This window comes from Carcharodon carcharias, chromosome 20 (assembly GCF_017639515.1).
Source record: "Carcharodon carcharias isolate sCarCar2 chromosome 20, sCarCar2.pri, whole genome shotgun sequence".
Classification (NCBI taxonomy): Eukaryota; Metazoa; Chordata; class Chondrichthyes; order Lamniformes; family Lamnidae; genus Carcharodon; species Carcharodon carcharias.
Window position 1 is genome coordinate 104,523,798 of NC_054486.1, and position 16,013 is coordinate 104,539,810.

Below are 16,013 nucleotides of genomic sequence, written 5' to 3' on the forward strand. Positions count from 1 at the left end.
CAGCCAATGAAGGAGCAATTAACACAGATGTTCAAGAGGCCAGAATTGGAGGAGCAAAGATTTCTGGAAGGAGTATAGGCCTGGACAGGGTTACAGAGATAGGGTGAGGCTACGGAGGAATTTGAAAACAAGGATGAGAATTTTAAAATTGGGCTGTTGCTTAACCAGAAGCCAATGTAGGTCAGTGAACATAGGAGTGATGGGTGAATGGGACTTAATATGACTTAAGATATGGGCAGAGTTTTGAATGGCCTCAAGTTTACGGAGGTCATAGGACGCTGGATATAAGTTTACCGAAATAGTCATGTCTAAAGGCCTTAAAGGCATGGATGAGGCTTTCAGCAGCTAAGCTGAAGCACAGACAGAGTCAGGCAATGTTATGGAGGTAGAAATATGTGACCTTAGTGATGGCAGGGATAATTCTAAAGTGGGTACAAGAAGAGTAAGACATGCACAAATCTTTGAAAGTGGCAGGACAGGTTAACAAAGCAGTCAATTCAGCATATGGAATCCTGGGATTTATAAACAGGGGCATAGGGTACAAAACTGCTGAACATATATAAAAACACAAATTCTTCCTCAGCTGGAGTACTGTGCCCAATTCTGGGCACCTCGCTGTAGGAAGAAGGTGAAGGCTGTGGAGAGAGTAAAGAAGAGAGTTACTAGACTGGTTCCAGGGATGAGGAATTGCAGTTATGTAGATAGAATGAATAGACTGAAGTTGTCCTCCTTAGATCAGAGAAGGAAAAGAGAAGACTTGATATAGATGATTAAAATCATGAAAGGTTTAGATAGACTAAATAAAGATAATCTGTTTCTGACAGCTGAAGGGCCAATAACTAGAGGGCACAGATTTAAGTTGATTGGCAAAAGAACCAGAGGTGACATGAGGAAAAACGTTTTAATGCAACAAGTGGTTGGCAAAGCACTGCTTGATAGGGTGCAAATACAGATTCAATAGTAGCCTTCCAAAAGGATTTGGGTAATTACAGAGATAAAATTGCAGAGCTATGGGCTCTACTTGTACTGTTCTTTGAAAGAGCCAGCACATATCCAATGTGCAGAATAGCCTCCTTCTATGATATACTATTCTATGATTCTATGATAGAAGAACTTTGCTGTTAATGTTACATATTCCCAACAAGCCTAATTAGATCACTCCAATACTTTAACAACTCTATTGAGCATAGAAACAATTTTAGAAACAATCTGGATAGGCATATCCCTTACAGAATCCCTAACAGTTATATAGCTTCGATCACTTTTAGTTTTGCATTTACATAAGCTATTAAGTTTCCTGGTACAATTCTGACAAGAGATACAGAAATGAAATGTTTCAGTTTCATTCATCCTAAGCAAATATATAAGATTTTTGGAATAGGAACCACATTTCCCATTACCTTTCAAAATTTTGGATTGCTAGTAATCAAATGAAAAGAAGAAAATATATTTTTTACTACAATGTATTAACATGTCAATGATATTGTCATTAATTCTTTTGATACACAGCTTGGCAGCCAATTTTATGGAACTTAACTTGTCTGGAGGCAGAATTCCATACTTGGTACTTTAAAACTTTCTTTTGTAGTATAATCATAATCCAATACCATACTTTGGTGTAAAGAAATAGACTGGTTAGGGCAAAACATTACAGTAAAAGCTCCCATACATATGCAACAGCCTGATTGGCACTCACCTGAATTTTTGTCTGGGAGTCTGTTGATTCTCCATACAATAGCCTTAAAGGCATGTTCATACTTGGCACTTCCCAATGTTACTCTCATTACAGGCTCAGAGCCAGACATGCTAGTACTACCAAAGCTGGCATTCCTATTCACTCTGGCTTTCAGAGATTTCTCTCGTAAGACACCTTCTCGTCGAAAGTTCTTAACCCAATCCGTCGGCACTGGATACCGAATCATCACATTTTCACAAGGCATTGCTGCAAATTGATCTTGATTGGACACAAACCCTGAAGACGTCACCAACCAAGACTGAAGTTCTACTTCAGCACCTTTAACTGTAGCTAAGGTTTTAAGGGAGAAAGGAAGAGTCTTTTCACCAAAGGTAGTCCTGAAACGCATTAATTCAAACCTATGACCATCTAATGGTAAAAACTTAATTAATCTAGAATCTTTGAATTCATCAACAGCCACACATTTGTGGAACTGGCAGTCGCTCATTTTAATCCACTTGGTTGTAGTTGTGGGAATAATGTCATGCCTTGATACCACTTCATTTCCCTTCATTTGAACATCATTGAAGCCTATCCTGCATTCTGGCATCCCAGACACAAAAGCCAGAACACTAACATGAGTGACCACAGAGTGCTGGATGAGTTTGTTGTCTGCTTTAGCCACAAGACCTCTAAATTCATCCTGTACTTCCACTGTTATCTCTTCTTCAAAATAATTGGCACAAATGTCCCTTGCACTTGGTAATTTCATTAGTATATCCTGAACTGTAGTCACAAAACTTACATAATCTTCATAACTCGTGGTGCCCAGTTTCATCACCTGCACCCTGACTGGTGCTTGCACTACTGTTAGCATGGGATGGTATTTCCGTTTTTCCTTGTATAATACTTGATCTATTCTTATGGTGTGTATTTTCCCATTTTCATCAAAGTTCTGAAGTTTGAGTTCAGACAACTCATGGCAGGGCAGAAGCTGGACCTCCCTAAAAGGCTTTTCAAGACCTTTTTCATAGAAGAGTTGTAAACATGCATTATCCAGCATTTTGACATATATGGGACCCCAGTGTCTTGATGACATTATGTTCTTTTTCTCAGGTATTCTCAGCATCATTGGCCATCCATCTTTAGGTTCCAGGTGATTAAAGCTAACAGTGCAGCTTTCTGTCTCTGGAGAGTGCAATGGATCATAGGATAAAGTAGGACTCTCAAGTTGATCTGGATCCATGATCTGGATTTGCTTAAGTTGAGTTAGAGCTTCAAGGGGAGGGCTGCAGTTCATTGAGTTGTCTGTAAATGTGGGATTTAAAGCATTACTGAACATAACGGAATCCCTTTGACCACTGACATGAGAACTGGAAAATGGGGAGTCTGGAGAATGACCAAATGACATAATAGAATCCTTCTGACTATTGATTTTTACATCATTTACATCAGCAGCAGGAAATTGTGACGTCATATCTTCAGAATTCATAAATACAGAATTCCTCTGATTACTGGTTTTTACATCAGAAAATGAGGGAATCAGATCCTCAGTATTACTGAATATAATAGAATCCCTTTGATTGCTGAGTTTTACATCAGAAAACGAGGACATTGGATTTGGTGACTTAATGAAAACAGAATCCCTCTGATCGTTAAGGCTTACAGCAGGAAATGGAGAGGCTAGATTTGGAGAATTTCTGAACAAAGCTGAATTCCTTTGATCATTTAGATTTCCACCAAAACATGGCGAAATGGGATCTGGAGAATGATTGGATGACATAATAGAATCCCTTCGACAATTGAGATCTGCATCAGAAAATAGAGGTTCAGGTACATTTTGTTGTTGAAAGATGTGAGATGTGCTTGCCAATGAATTCACCAAGGAAGACTTATCATTTTGATCAAAGAATGCTCGAAATGGATTGATTGGTGATGGCTGGACATCACGCAGTGCTTCATCCAAGAAAGGGTTAGTAGTGCGGCCTGGCAAAAAGGGGTTTATGGTAGGGCTAATTAATGCAAATACATCATTTTTCTCTTCAGCAGAAAAATCCACCAAATTATTTTTTGATGCTGTTTTTTCAATGGCAGCTTGTGGCCCATGGAAAGTCTTGTCCTTTTCAGTTTTATAGTTATGAGAAACTCCTAGTTTTAAAGGAGATGATTGTAATGGTGAAACAAGATCTGGATCATCATCAAATGTCACCCAGGTTGAAAAGCGTGCTGTAGACATTCTGCACCCATTCAGCTGCATGTTATCAGGGTGTTTGTTCACTGTTTCCATGCTAGTTCCATTGTGATGATAAAAAGAGCCAGTATCTGAAGAGAAAGAAACAAATATTAAAAATAAGGGTTAAAAACAAAATTGTGAATGCTAAAATATAGAAATAAAAGAAGAAAATGCTGGAAATAGACCATGTCAGCAGGCTGATCATACTTGAAAATAAAAGACGGTAAGCTGCTTCAGGTAATTATTCATCAGATTGGTAAACAAGGTGTCCAAGTCGCCTGTACATGTAACAGTTAGAATTTCCACATCGATTCATCTGATCAGCCTCCATAATATCAGTGAAAGATTGGCAGAGCACTTTCCGATTTTCCATCAATGTAACAACAGCCTACTTTACAACTTCGCCACCAGTCACCCATTCCCCCCTGCCGCCCCCCACCCACCGCACTATGGAACCATTGTGAGAAAATTGTGGTAATGGTTCACTAAAAAATTGAGAATGATCCCATGTGTAGGAGAGGCTGACATAAAAGAATTGTACTAGCAAGAATACGTAACTTTTATTACAACTACACAGGCTGTGAAGAAAAACAGTGCTCTGAGAAGCATTGGAGAAGTTCATACAGATAATTTGGGCACAGTTAGAACCATAGAAAGCTTATGGCACAGAAGGAGACCATTTGGTCCATCATGTCTGTGCCAACTGAAAAAATAGGCCGTCCAGCCTAATCCCACTTTTCAGCATTTGGTCCATAGCCCTGCAGGTTGTGGCACTTCAGGTGCACATTCAGGCACCTTTTAAATGAATCGAGGTTTTCTGCCTCTATCATTCTTTCAGGCATTAGGTTCCAGACCCCTCCATCCCTCTGTGAAAAAATATTCTTCATCTACCCTCTAACCCTCTACCAATCACTTTGAATGTAGGCCCCCTCATCATTGACCTCTCTGCTAAGGTAAAAAAGGCCCTTCCCATCCACTGTGTCCAGACCCCTCACAATTTTGCACACCTCAATCAAATCTCCCATCAGCCACCTCTGTTCCAAGGTAAACCCAGCCTATCCAATTTTTCCTCATGGCTGCAATTTTCCAGTCCCGGTAAATCTCCTCTGTACCCTCTCTGGTCTCCTTTCTGTAATGAGGTGACCAGAACTGCACACAGTCCTTAAGTAGTGGCCTAACTGATATTTTATGTAGTTGCAGCATAACGTCCCTGCTCTTATATTCTATGCCTCAGCTAATAAAGGAAAGAATTCCAGATGCCTTCTTGACCACCTTATTGATCTGTCCTGCTACCATCAGGGATCTGTGGACATTCACTCCAAGGTCCCTCACTTCCTCTACACTTCCAATATCCTCTTAATTATTGTGCATTCCTTTGCTTTGTGTCATGATTGTGTGGCATGTGCATGTGTGATATTAGTCTTTAATTTTATCAGCCGATCAAATATATATTGAACTCCTTTAAAAGGGCTTTTAAAAAACAAACAGAAACACTGATTTAAGATGGTTGCCACAAGTCACCTGACATCTTGTATTACAAGCTGACCAGTTTCTGGAAGATTCCAATTTGAATTACAATTAAGACATGCCAAGAGAACCTCCGATGGAATTTCGCTCCTGCTGATGTCAAGAACTGATTCAAAAAACTTACTAAAACTGTACTGGACGTCACTATTTGCATTTCTTTAAAGCTACCTTTCAAGCGGAGGCAGAAAGTCTACTGGGACAATAGATATATGGAAGGTGCTTTTCCTATCTCATCAAGATGGTAATGGATCATTCAGGAGTTAATGGCTGGGACATTTGGGACATTACAGAATCTAATCAGCCCAGCCATAAAACAATAGCTATGGACAGTCCAGACATGAGCTAATCAATAACCTTCTGAAATCATTATGGGGTGATTGAATGACCATTTTTGAATATCTTTATTACAACAGCCAAGCTGCTAAGCAGAACTCTTGAAGAAACCTGCCAGTGGAGCAGTAATACAATTTTTCTCTCCCTTCTCTCTCTCTCAAGATCAAGACCCTATATTACAGTTTGAAGTCCAGCACAGAGGTAGGGAATTCCCAGTGAAAGGGACATCAGGTGCAATATCATCAACTTTTGGAAAAGATGAGTTTAAGAAAAAAAAGACTGTCTCCAGAAATTACAGTTTGCATCAGCTTCAACTCCAATGAAATTTCAAGACCACAATGGTAAAATTTTACTTCAGCCATGGCTGCCAGCAAAAGACTCAAACAGTGAACTCTCTATTTTTGCCTTTTATCACTGAATTTTCAATTTGACTAAAAAGTAACCTCCTGCTGCATAGCTTGTTATTCGGCATGTGTGTGTGTATGTGTGTGTGTGTGTGTTGCAAAGGTTGTGATGTAGGTTTACCTTTTAAAATATCTTTATATCTTTACCTGGGTAGGTTTTTAATTACATAAAAACTAACCCCTTTGTGGTTTAAATTCGTGAAAGTCCGTCAGATTGATTTCTTTGCAATGAGCACGCAAATGGTTAAGCACAGACATTAAATTAATACCTTCATCCATTAATTTATTTAAATTAAATCCTTGTATTTTTTTCTGAAGTTTTTTGGCTTGCACTCATCAGGATAATTCGCAATAATTTTTTGCAAACTATCCTGATGAGTGCAAGACAAAAAGATTCGACAAAAAACTTTTTTCAGCAATACTCAAGTTCTGTACCACCAAATTGCTATTAAATTAAATCATTAATTCATTGTATGAAATAAAACCCTGTTATGATCAATCGAGGGGTTAAAAAAGGGGCAAGTCCTGACGTGTCCTCACTGGTCATAGCACTTGACTGACCTCCCCAAATGCACCACCTCACACTTCTCTGGGTTGAATTCATTTGACATTTTCCAGCAATCAGCAGCTATCATCCTCACCGTCAACCACACCGCCAATTTCTGTTTCATCTGCAAACATCTTGATCATTCCTTCTATATTTATGTCAAAATCATTAATACATCCACAAAAATCAGGAGACCAAGTACTGAGCCCTGTGGAATCCCACTGGAAATGAAACTTCATTGAATTGCAATAAAACCTGTCAACAATTGCTTCCTGCCACTGAGCCAATTTAGTATCCAGATTGCTACATTCCCCTGGATCCCATGGGTTTTTAATTTTTTAGCCAGTCTGCCATGTGAGACCTTGACAAAATCCATATAGACCACATTAACTACGCTACCCTCATCAATCCTCCTTTGTTACTTCTTCAAAAAGTTAAATTAAGTTAGTTAGACATAACCTTCCCTTAACAAATATATGCTGACTATTCTTGATTAAACCATGCCTTTCTAAGTGACAGTTTATTCTGTCTCAGACTTTATTCCAATAATTTGCCCACTACTGAGGCTGGACAGACTGGCCTGTAATTATTTGGTCTATCCTTTCCTCCCTTTTTAAAGAAAGGTACAACATTAGCAGACCTCCAATCCTCTGGCACCATACCTGTATCCAGTGGGGATTGAAAAATGATGGTCAGACCTTCTGCTATTTCCTCCTTGGCTTCTTTTAACAACCTGGGGTAGACTTCATCTGGCCCTGGTGATTTATCCACTCTCAAGGATGTTAATCCCCTTAATATTTCAACTCTTCCTATGTTTATCATATCCAATTCTTCACAACTCCTCCTCCTTAACTACAATGACTGCATCATCCTCCTCTTTTGTAAAGAGGGACGCAAAGTATTCATTAAGACCCATACTCATACCTTCCACCTCCACACATAGGTTACATTTTGGTCTCTTATGGTCCCTATTCCTTCCTGAGTTATCCTCTTACTCGTAATGTTTTGATAAAACATCATTGGGTTCACCTTGATTTTGCTTGCCAATACTCTTTCATGCCCTCTCTTTGCTCTCCTAATTTCTTTTTTGATTTCGCACCTCCTCTTTCTATATTCCTCTTGGCTTTTTGTAATATTGAGTTCTTGGTGTGTTGGATCCTGTGCCCTGGTTTGTTGGGACTGAAGGATCTGGGTTGCACACTTGTTTTGGGGTGACCAAGTTGGTAACACAGATAGAAAAGATCAGTAGACCATTCTTAGAAGAAACACATGCTATTTATTTACAAAAGGAACTCAGCAGCTACACTTGTGTGTTTACAACTCAAAACTTTGTCTTTACTCTTCAGACTCTAACTTAAGACTACTGATTACAGAGGTAGCCTCACGCTACTCTGCTATTGGGTACCAAGATCATGTGATCTTCCATTACAACATCTGCTTTAAAGATATATTACACGTCAGATTACTACATGGTGTCTGATAGAAGCTTTCCTTTTCTGCCTTATCTTACCCTGTAAGTTCCTTGACATCCTAGGGCTCTATAGTTGGCAATCCCACTCTTTTTCTTTGTGAGAACATGTTTACTCTGAACCCCTTGAATTTCTTCTTTGAATGCCTCCCACTGTTGTGATACCGATGTACCTTCCAGTCCACCTTTGCTAAATCACTTCTCAGCTGAGTAAAACTGGACTTGTCCCAATTTAGAAATTCTAACTACTGTTCTATTTTTGTCCTTTTCTATAATTATGTTAAATCTAACTGAATAATGATCACCAACACCAAAATGCTCCCCTCCAACCACTCCTTCCACCTGCCCAGTTTCATTACCTAAAACTAAGTCCAAAGCCATGCCCTCTCTTGTTGGACTTGCAAAAGAGTTCTCCTAAATGCACCTTAAGAATTATGTTCCCTCCATTCCTTTCACTCTAAAACTATCTCATTTAATATTGGGGTAGTTAAAATTCCCTACTATTACTGCCCCATTGGTTTTGCAATCACAACTCATTCAGAAATACTTCAATAGTAATATAGTTAAGATACTTCATGGAATAATTTGAGTGGAAAAGTTAAAATACAAGATTTTGTTACGCAATAAATCTCAGGACTACTGCTGTTGAATGTGGAATCCTGGCAATGTATCAGGCTGTATGACATCAGGAGAGTGCTGAATCAAAGCCTCCTGATGTAGAGAACACATCTGTGCATGGCCTTCTACTGTTGCAACTCCATGCCACACAGACTGCCCAGGAAATAGCCAGCAGCGAAGGTCACACCACAAATGATCTTGCCAGAGGTGAGGTTATGCCAGCACTGCTTACCCACCTGGCAACAGCAGATAGCCAATTTGGGACAGACTAGTGAAGCTGCTGGGATCTTACTGCAAATGACCTCCCACTGATGCCGATTCCTGGTAGATGCCAGAAGGCTGTCTCCCAGTGGCAGACTGGGAAGTGGGGGGTGGCCAATGAGGCCATCTTTAACTCTGTGCCCTCTCTACCCATCACCGCTGGAGCTATGTCTGCCAAGAGGGTTACAGCTGCAGCCACATCCTTCCAGAAGATCAGAGGACTGGAAAGAATATAAAGAACAGCAAAGAATGACAAAAAGATTAATAAGGAGGGAAAAGTTAGAGTGTGAGAAAAGGCTAGCTAGTAATACAAAGATGGATAGTGAGAGTTTCTATAGATATTTAAATAAGAAAAGTTAACAAAGTGAGCGTTGGTTCTATAGGGAGTGCGTCTGGGGAATTGGTAATGGAAAGTAGGGAGATGGCAGATGAATTAAACAGGTATTTTGCATCGGTCTTCATTATAGAGGACACAAGTAACTTCCCGGAAATAGCTATAAATCAGTAAATTAAAGGGAGGGAGGAACTTGGGAAAATTACAATCACTAGAGAAGTGGTATTGAGCAAATTGTTGGGGCTGCAGGCTGACAAATCCCCAGGTCCAGATGGACTTCACCCTAGAATCTTGAAAGAAGTGGCAAATGAGATAGTTGATACACTGGTTTTAATTTTGCAAAATTCCCTCGATTTTGGGAAGGTTCCATTAGATTGGAAAATAGCAAATATAACTCCATTATTCAAAAAGGGAGGCAGAAAGCAGGAAACTATATGTACGAACATACGAGCAAAGAGCAGGAGTAGGCCATTCAGTCCCTCGAGCCTGCTCTGCCATTTAATAACTGATCTGATGGTAACCTGAAATCTGCATCCCACTACCGCCGAATACCTATCACCTCCTTGCTTACCAAGGATCCATCCACCTCTGCCTTAAAAATATTTAAAGGCGCTGCTTCCAACACCTTTTCAGGGAGAGAGTTCCAAAGGCTCATGACCTTAGTGAAAAAAATTCACCTCATCTCGGTTTTAAATTTATCAACTATCTCTTATTTTTAAACAGTGACCCCTCATTCTAGATTCTTCCACAAGAGGAAACATCATCTCCACATCCACCCTGTCAAGACCCCTCAGGATCTTACATGTTTCAATCAAGTCACCTCTTAGTCTTCTAAACTCCAAAGGATACAAGCCTAGTCTGTTCAACCTTTCCTCATAAGACAACCCACCCATTCTAGGTATTAGTCTGTAAATCTTTGCTGAACTGCTTCCAATGCATTTATATCCTTCCTTAAATAAGATGACCAATTCTGTACACAGTACTCCAAATGTGATCTCATTAGTGCCCTGTACAACTGAAGTATAACCTTCCTACTTTTTTATTCAATTCCCCTTGCAATAAATGGGAACATTCTATTAGCTTTCCTAATTACTTGTTGTACTTGCATATGAGCCTTTTGTGATTCACGCACCAGGACACCCAGATCCCTCTGCACCTCAGAGCTCTGCAATTTCTCACCATATAGATAATACGCTTCTCTTTTATTCTTCCTGCCAAAATGAACAATTTCATATTTACCCACATTGCACTCCATCAGCCAGATCATTGCCCACTCACTTAACCTATCTATTTGTAGCCTCCTCTTTACAACTTACTTTCCCACCTATCTTTGTGTCATCAGCAAATTTGGCAATCATTGCATCCATCCCTTCATCCAAGTCATTTATATAAATTGCAAACAGTTGAGGTCCCAGCACTGAACCCTGTGGCACATCACTCATTACATCTTGCCTACCTGAAAAAGACCCATTTATGCCTAATCTCTGCTTTCTGTTAGCCAGCCAATTGTTTATCCATGCCAATATGTTACCCCCTATACCATGAGCTTTTATTTTCCACAATAACCTTTGATGTGGCATTTTACCAAATATCTTCTGGAAACCTAAGTACAGTAAATCCACCTGTTCCCATTTATTCAAAGCACGTTACTTCCTCAAAGAACTCCAATAAGTTGGTTAAACATGATTTCTCTTTTTAAAAACCATGTTGACTCTGCCTGATTACCTTGAACTTATTCAAGTGCCCTGCTAAAACTCCTTTAATAATAGCTTCTAACATTTTCCCTACAACAAATGTTAAACTAGCTGGCCTGTAGTTCAACTATAAGCAAAATACTGCGGATGCTGGAAATCTGAAACAATGGTTGCCTGTAGTTTCCTGCTTTCTGTCTCCCTCCCTTTTTGAATAATGGAGTTACATTTGCTATCTTCCAATCTCATGGAACCTTCCCCAAAGCTAGAGAGTTTTGGGAAATTAAAATCAATGCATCAACTATCTCACCAGACACTTCTTTTAAGAACCTAGGATGAAGTTCATCAGGACCCGGGCTCTTGTCAGCCCACAGCTCCAACAATTTACTCAGTACCACTTCTCTGGTGACTAATTTTTCAGGCTTCCATCCCCACTTTCATCTCCTGGTTTACAGCTGCTTCTGAGATGTTATTTGTATCCTCTATAGTGAAAACTGATGCAAAATATCTATTCAATTCATCTGCCATCTCTTTGTTTTCCAATATCAATTCTCCAGACTCACTTTCTATAGGACCAACACTCACTTTGTTAACTCTTTTTTTTTAAGTATTTATAAAAACTCTTACTATCTGTTTTTATATTTCTGGCTAGTTTCCCCTCATATTCTAATTTTTCCTCCTTATTAGTCTTTTACTTATTAGTCTTTTAGTCATCCTTTGCTATTCCTTATATTCTATCCAATCTTCTGGCCTTCCACCTGTCTTTGCACAATTATATGCTTTTTCTTTAAGTTTGATACTATCTTTAACCTTTCTAGTTAACCACGGATGGTGCGCCTGTACCTTGGATTTTTTCTTATTCGTTGGAATGTATCTATTTTGTGAATTCTGAAAAATCCCCTTAAATATTAGCCACTGCATCTCTACCGACCTATCCCTTAACCTAATTTGCCAATTCATTTTCGTCAGCTCAGCTTTCATGTCCTCATAATTGCCCTTATAAAAACTTAGTCTCAGACTCACTCTTCTTTCCCTCAAACTGGATGTAAAATTCAATCATATTATGGTTGCTGCTATCTAGGAGCGCCTTCACTATGAGATCATTAATACAAAAACAGAATTACCTGGAAAAACTCAGCAGGTCTGGCAGCATCGGCGGAGAAGAAAAGAGTTGACGTTTCGAGTCCTCATGACCCTTCGACAGAACTTGAGTTCGAGTCCAGGAAAGAGCTGAAATATAAGCTGGTTTAAGGTGTGTGTGTGGGGGGCGGAGAGATAGAGAGACAGAGAGGTGGAGGGGGTTGGTGTGGTTGTAGGGACAAACAAGCAGTGATAGAAGCAGATCATCAAAAGATGTCAACCACAATAGTACAATAGAACACATAGGTGTTAAAGTTAAAGTTGGTGATATTATCTAAACGAATGTGCTAATTAAGAATGGATGGTAGGGCACTCAAGGTATAGCTCTAGTGGGTTTTTTTTTTATTTTTATTTTTTTTTATATAATGGAAATAGGTGGGAAAAGGAAAATCTTTATAATTTATTGGGAAAAAAAAAAGAAGGGGGAAACAGAAAGGGGGTGGGGATGGGGGAGGGAGCTCACGACCTAAAGTTGTTGAATTCAATATTCAGTCCGGAAGGCTGTAAAGTCCCTAGTCGGAAGATGAGGTGTTGTTCCTCCAGTTTGCGTTGGGCTTCACTGGAACAATGCAGCAAGCCAAGGACAGACATGTGGGCAAGAGAGCAGGGTGGAGTGTTAAAATGGCAAGCGACAGGGAGGTTTGGGTCATTCTTGCGGACAGACCGCAGGTGTTCTGCAAAGCGGTCGCCCAGTTTACGTTTGGTCTCTCCAATGTAGAGGAGACCACATTGGGAGCAACGAATGCAGTAGACTAAGTTGGGGGAAATGCAAGTGAAATGCTGCTTCACTTGAAAGGAGTGTTTGGGTCCTTGGACGGTGAGGAGAGAGGAAGTGAAGGGGCAGGTGTTGCATCTTTTGCGTGGGCAAGGGGTTGTGCCATAGGAGGGGGTTGAGGAGTAGGGGGTGATGGAGGAGTGGACCAGGGTGTCCCGGAGGGAGCGATCCCTACGGAATGCCGATAAGGGGGGTGAAGGGAAGATGTGTTTGGTAGTGGCATCATGCTGAAGTTGGCGGAAATGGCGGAGGATGATCCTTTGAATGCGGAGGCTGGTGGGGTGATAAGTGAGGACAAGGGGGACCCTATCATGTTTCTGGGAGGGAGGAGAAGGAGTGAGGGCGGATGCGCGGGAGATGGGCCGGACACGGTTGAGGGCCCTGTCAACGACCGTGGGTGGAAAACCTCGGTTAAGGAAGAAGGAGGACATGTCAGAGGAACTGTTTTTGAATGTAGCATCATCGGAACAGATGCGACGGAGGCGAAGGAACTGAGAGAATGGGATGGAGTCCTTACAGGAAGTGGGGTGTGAGGAGCTGTAGTCGAGATAGCTGTGGGAGTCGGTGGGTTTGTAATGGATATTGGTGGACAGTCTATCACCAGAGATTGAGACAGAGAGGTCAAGGAAGGGAAGGGAAGTGTCAGAGATGGACCACGTGAAAATGATGGAGGGGTGGAGATTGGAAGCAAAATTAATACATTTTTCCAAGTCCTGACGAGAGCATGAAGCAGCACCAAAGTAATCATCGATGTACCGGAGAAAGAGTTGTGGAAGGGGGCCGGAGTAGGACTGCAACAAGGAATGTTCCACATACCCCATAAAGAGACAGGCATAGCTGGGGCCGATGTGGGTACCCATAGCCACACCTTTTATTTGGAGGAAATGAGAGGAGTTGAAGGAGAAATTGTTCAGCGTGAGAACAAGTTCAGCCAGACGGAGGAGAGTAGTGGTGGATGGGGATTGTTCGGGCCTCTGTTCGAGGAAGAAGCTAAGGGCCCTCAGACCATCCTGGTGGGGGATGGAGGTGTAGAGGGATTGTACGTCCATGGTGAAGAGGAAGCGGTAGGGGCCAGGGAACTGGAAATTGTTGATGTGACGTAAGGTGTCAGAGGAATCACGGATGTAGGTGGGAAGGGACTGGACAAGGGGAGAGAGAAGGGAGTCAAGATAACGAGAAATGAGTTCTGTGGGGCAGGAGCAAGCTGATCGTCTCAGCTTGCTCCTGCCCCACAGAACTCATTTCTCGTTATCTTGACTCCCTTCTCTCTCCCCTTGTCCAGTCCCTTCCCACCTACATCCGTGATTCCTCTGACACCTTACGTCACATCAACAATTTCCAGTTCCCTGGCCCCTACCGCTTCCTCTTCACCATGGACGTACAATCCCTCTACACCTCCATCCCCCACCAGGATGGTCTGAGGGCCCTTAGCTTCTTCCTCGAACAGAGGCCCGAACAATCCCCATCCACCACTACTCTCCTCCATCTGGCTGAACTTGTTCTCACGCTGAACAATTTCTCCTTCAACTCCTCTCATTTCCTCCAAATAAAAGGTGTGGCTATGGGTACCCGCATCGGCCCCAGCTATGCCTGTCTCTTTATGGGGTATGTGGAACATTCCTTGTTGCAGTCCTACTCCGGCCCCCTTCCACAACTCTTTCTCCGGTACATCGATGATTACTTTGGTGCTGCTTCATGCTCTCGTCAGGACTTGGAAAAATTTATTAATTTTGCTTCCAATCTCCACCCCTCCATCATTTTCACGTGGTCCATCTCTGACACTTCCCTTCCCTTCCTTGACCTCTCTGTCTCAATCTCTGGTGATAGACTGTCCACCAATATCCATTACAAACCCACCGACACCCACAGCTATCTCGACTACAGCTCCTCACACCCCACTTCCTGTAAGGACTCCATCCCATTCTCTCAGTTCCTTCGCCTCCGTCGCATCTGTTCCGATGATGCTACATTCAAAAACAGTTCCTCTGACATGTCCTCCTTCTTCCTTAACCGAGGTTTTCCACCCACGGTCGTTGACAGGGCCCTCAACCGTGTCCGGCCCATCTCCCGCGCATCCGCCCTCACTCCTTCTCCTCCCTCCCAGAAACATGATAGGGTCCCCCTTGTCCTCACTTATCACCCCACCAGCCTCCGCATTCAAAGGATCATCCTCCGCCATTTCCGCCAACTTCAGCATGATGCCACTACCAAACACATCTTCCCTTCACCCCCCTTATCGGCATTCCGTAGGGATCGCTCCCTCCGGGACACCCTGGTCCACTCCTCCATCACCCCCTACTCCTCAACCCCCTCCTATGGCACAACCCCTTGCCCACGCAAAAGATGCAACACCTGCCCCTTCACTTCCTCTCTCCTCACCGTCCAAGGACCCAAACACTCCTTTCAAGTGAAGCAGCATTTCACTTGCATTTCCTCCAACTTAGTCTACTGCATTCGTTGCTCCCAATGTGGTCTCCTCTACACTGGAGAGACCAAACGTAAACTGGGCGACCGCTTTGCAGAACACCTGCGGTCTGTCCGCAAGAATGACCCAAACCTCCCTGTCGCTTGCCATTTTAACACTCCACCCTGCTCTCTTGCCCACATGTCTGTCCTTGGCTTGCTGCATTGTTCCAGTGAAGCCCAACGCAAACTGGAGGAACAACACCTCATCTTCCGACTAGGGACTTTACAGCCTTCCGGACTGAATATTGAATTCAACAACTTTAGGTCGTGAGCTCCCTCCCCCATCCCCACCCCCTTTCTGTTTCCCCCTTCTTTTTTTTTCCCAATAAATTATAAAGATTTTCCTTTTCCCACCTATTTCCATTATATAAAAAAAATAAAAAAAAAACCCACTAGAGCTATACCTTGAGTGCCCTACCATCCATTCTTAATTAGCACATTCGTTTAGATAATATCACCAACTTTAACTTTAACACCTATGTGTTCTATTGTACTATTGTGGTTGACATCTTTTGATGATCTGCTTCTATCACTGCTTGTT

The 16,013-nt window shown here is 41.8% G+C and overlaps 1 protein-coding gene across 4 annotated transcripts in view; it reads right to left on the reverse strand.

The window, feature by feature from the left end:
* The window catches only part of ston2 (stonin 2), a 145,623-nt gene that overhangs the window by 10,966 nt on the left and 118,644 nt on the right, over positions 1-16,013 (reverse strand). For all 4 annotated transcript variants that reach the window (XM_041213888.1, XM_041213886.1, XM_041213889.1 and 1 more), the window contains one exon: positions 1,697-3,997. In XM_041213888.1, coding sequence (XP_041069822.1) covers positions 1,697-3,997 — 2,301 coding nt within the window. The remainder of the gene's footprint in view (positions 1-1,696; positions 3,998-16,013) is intronic.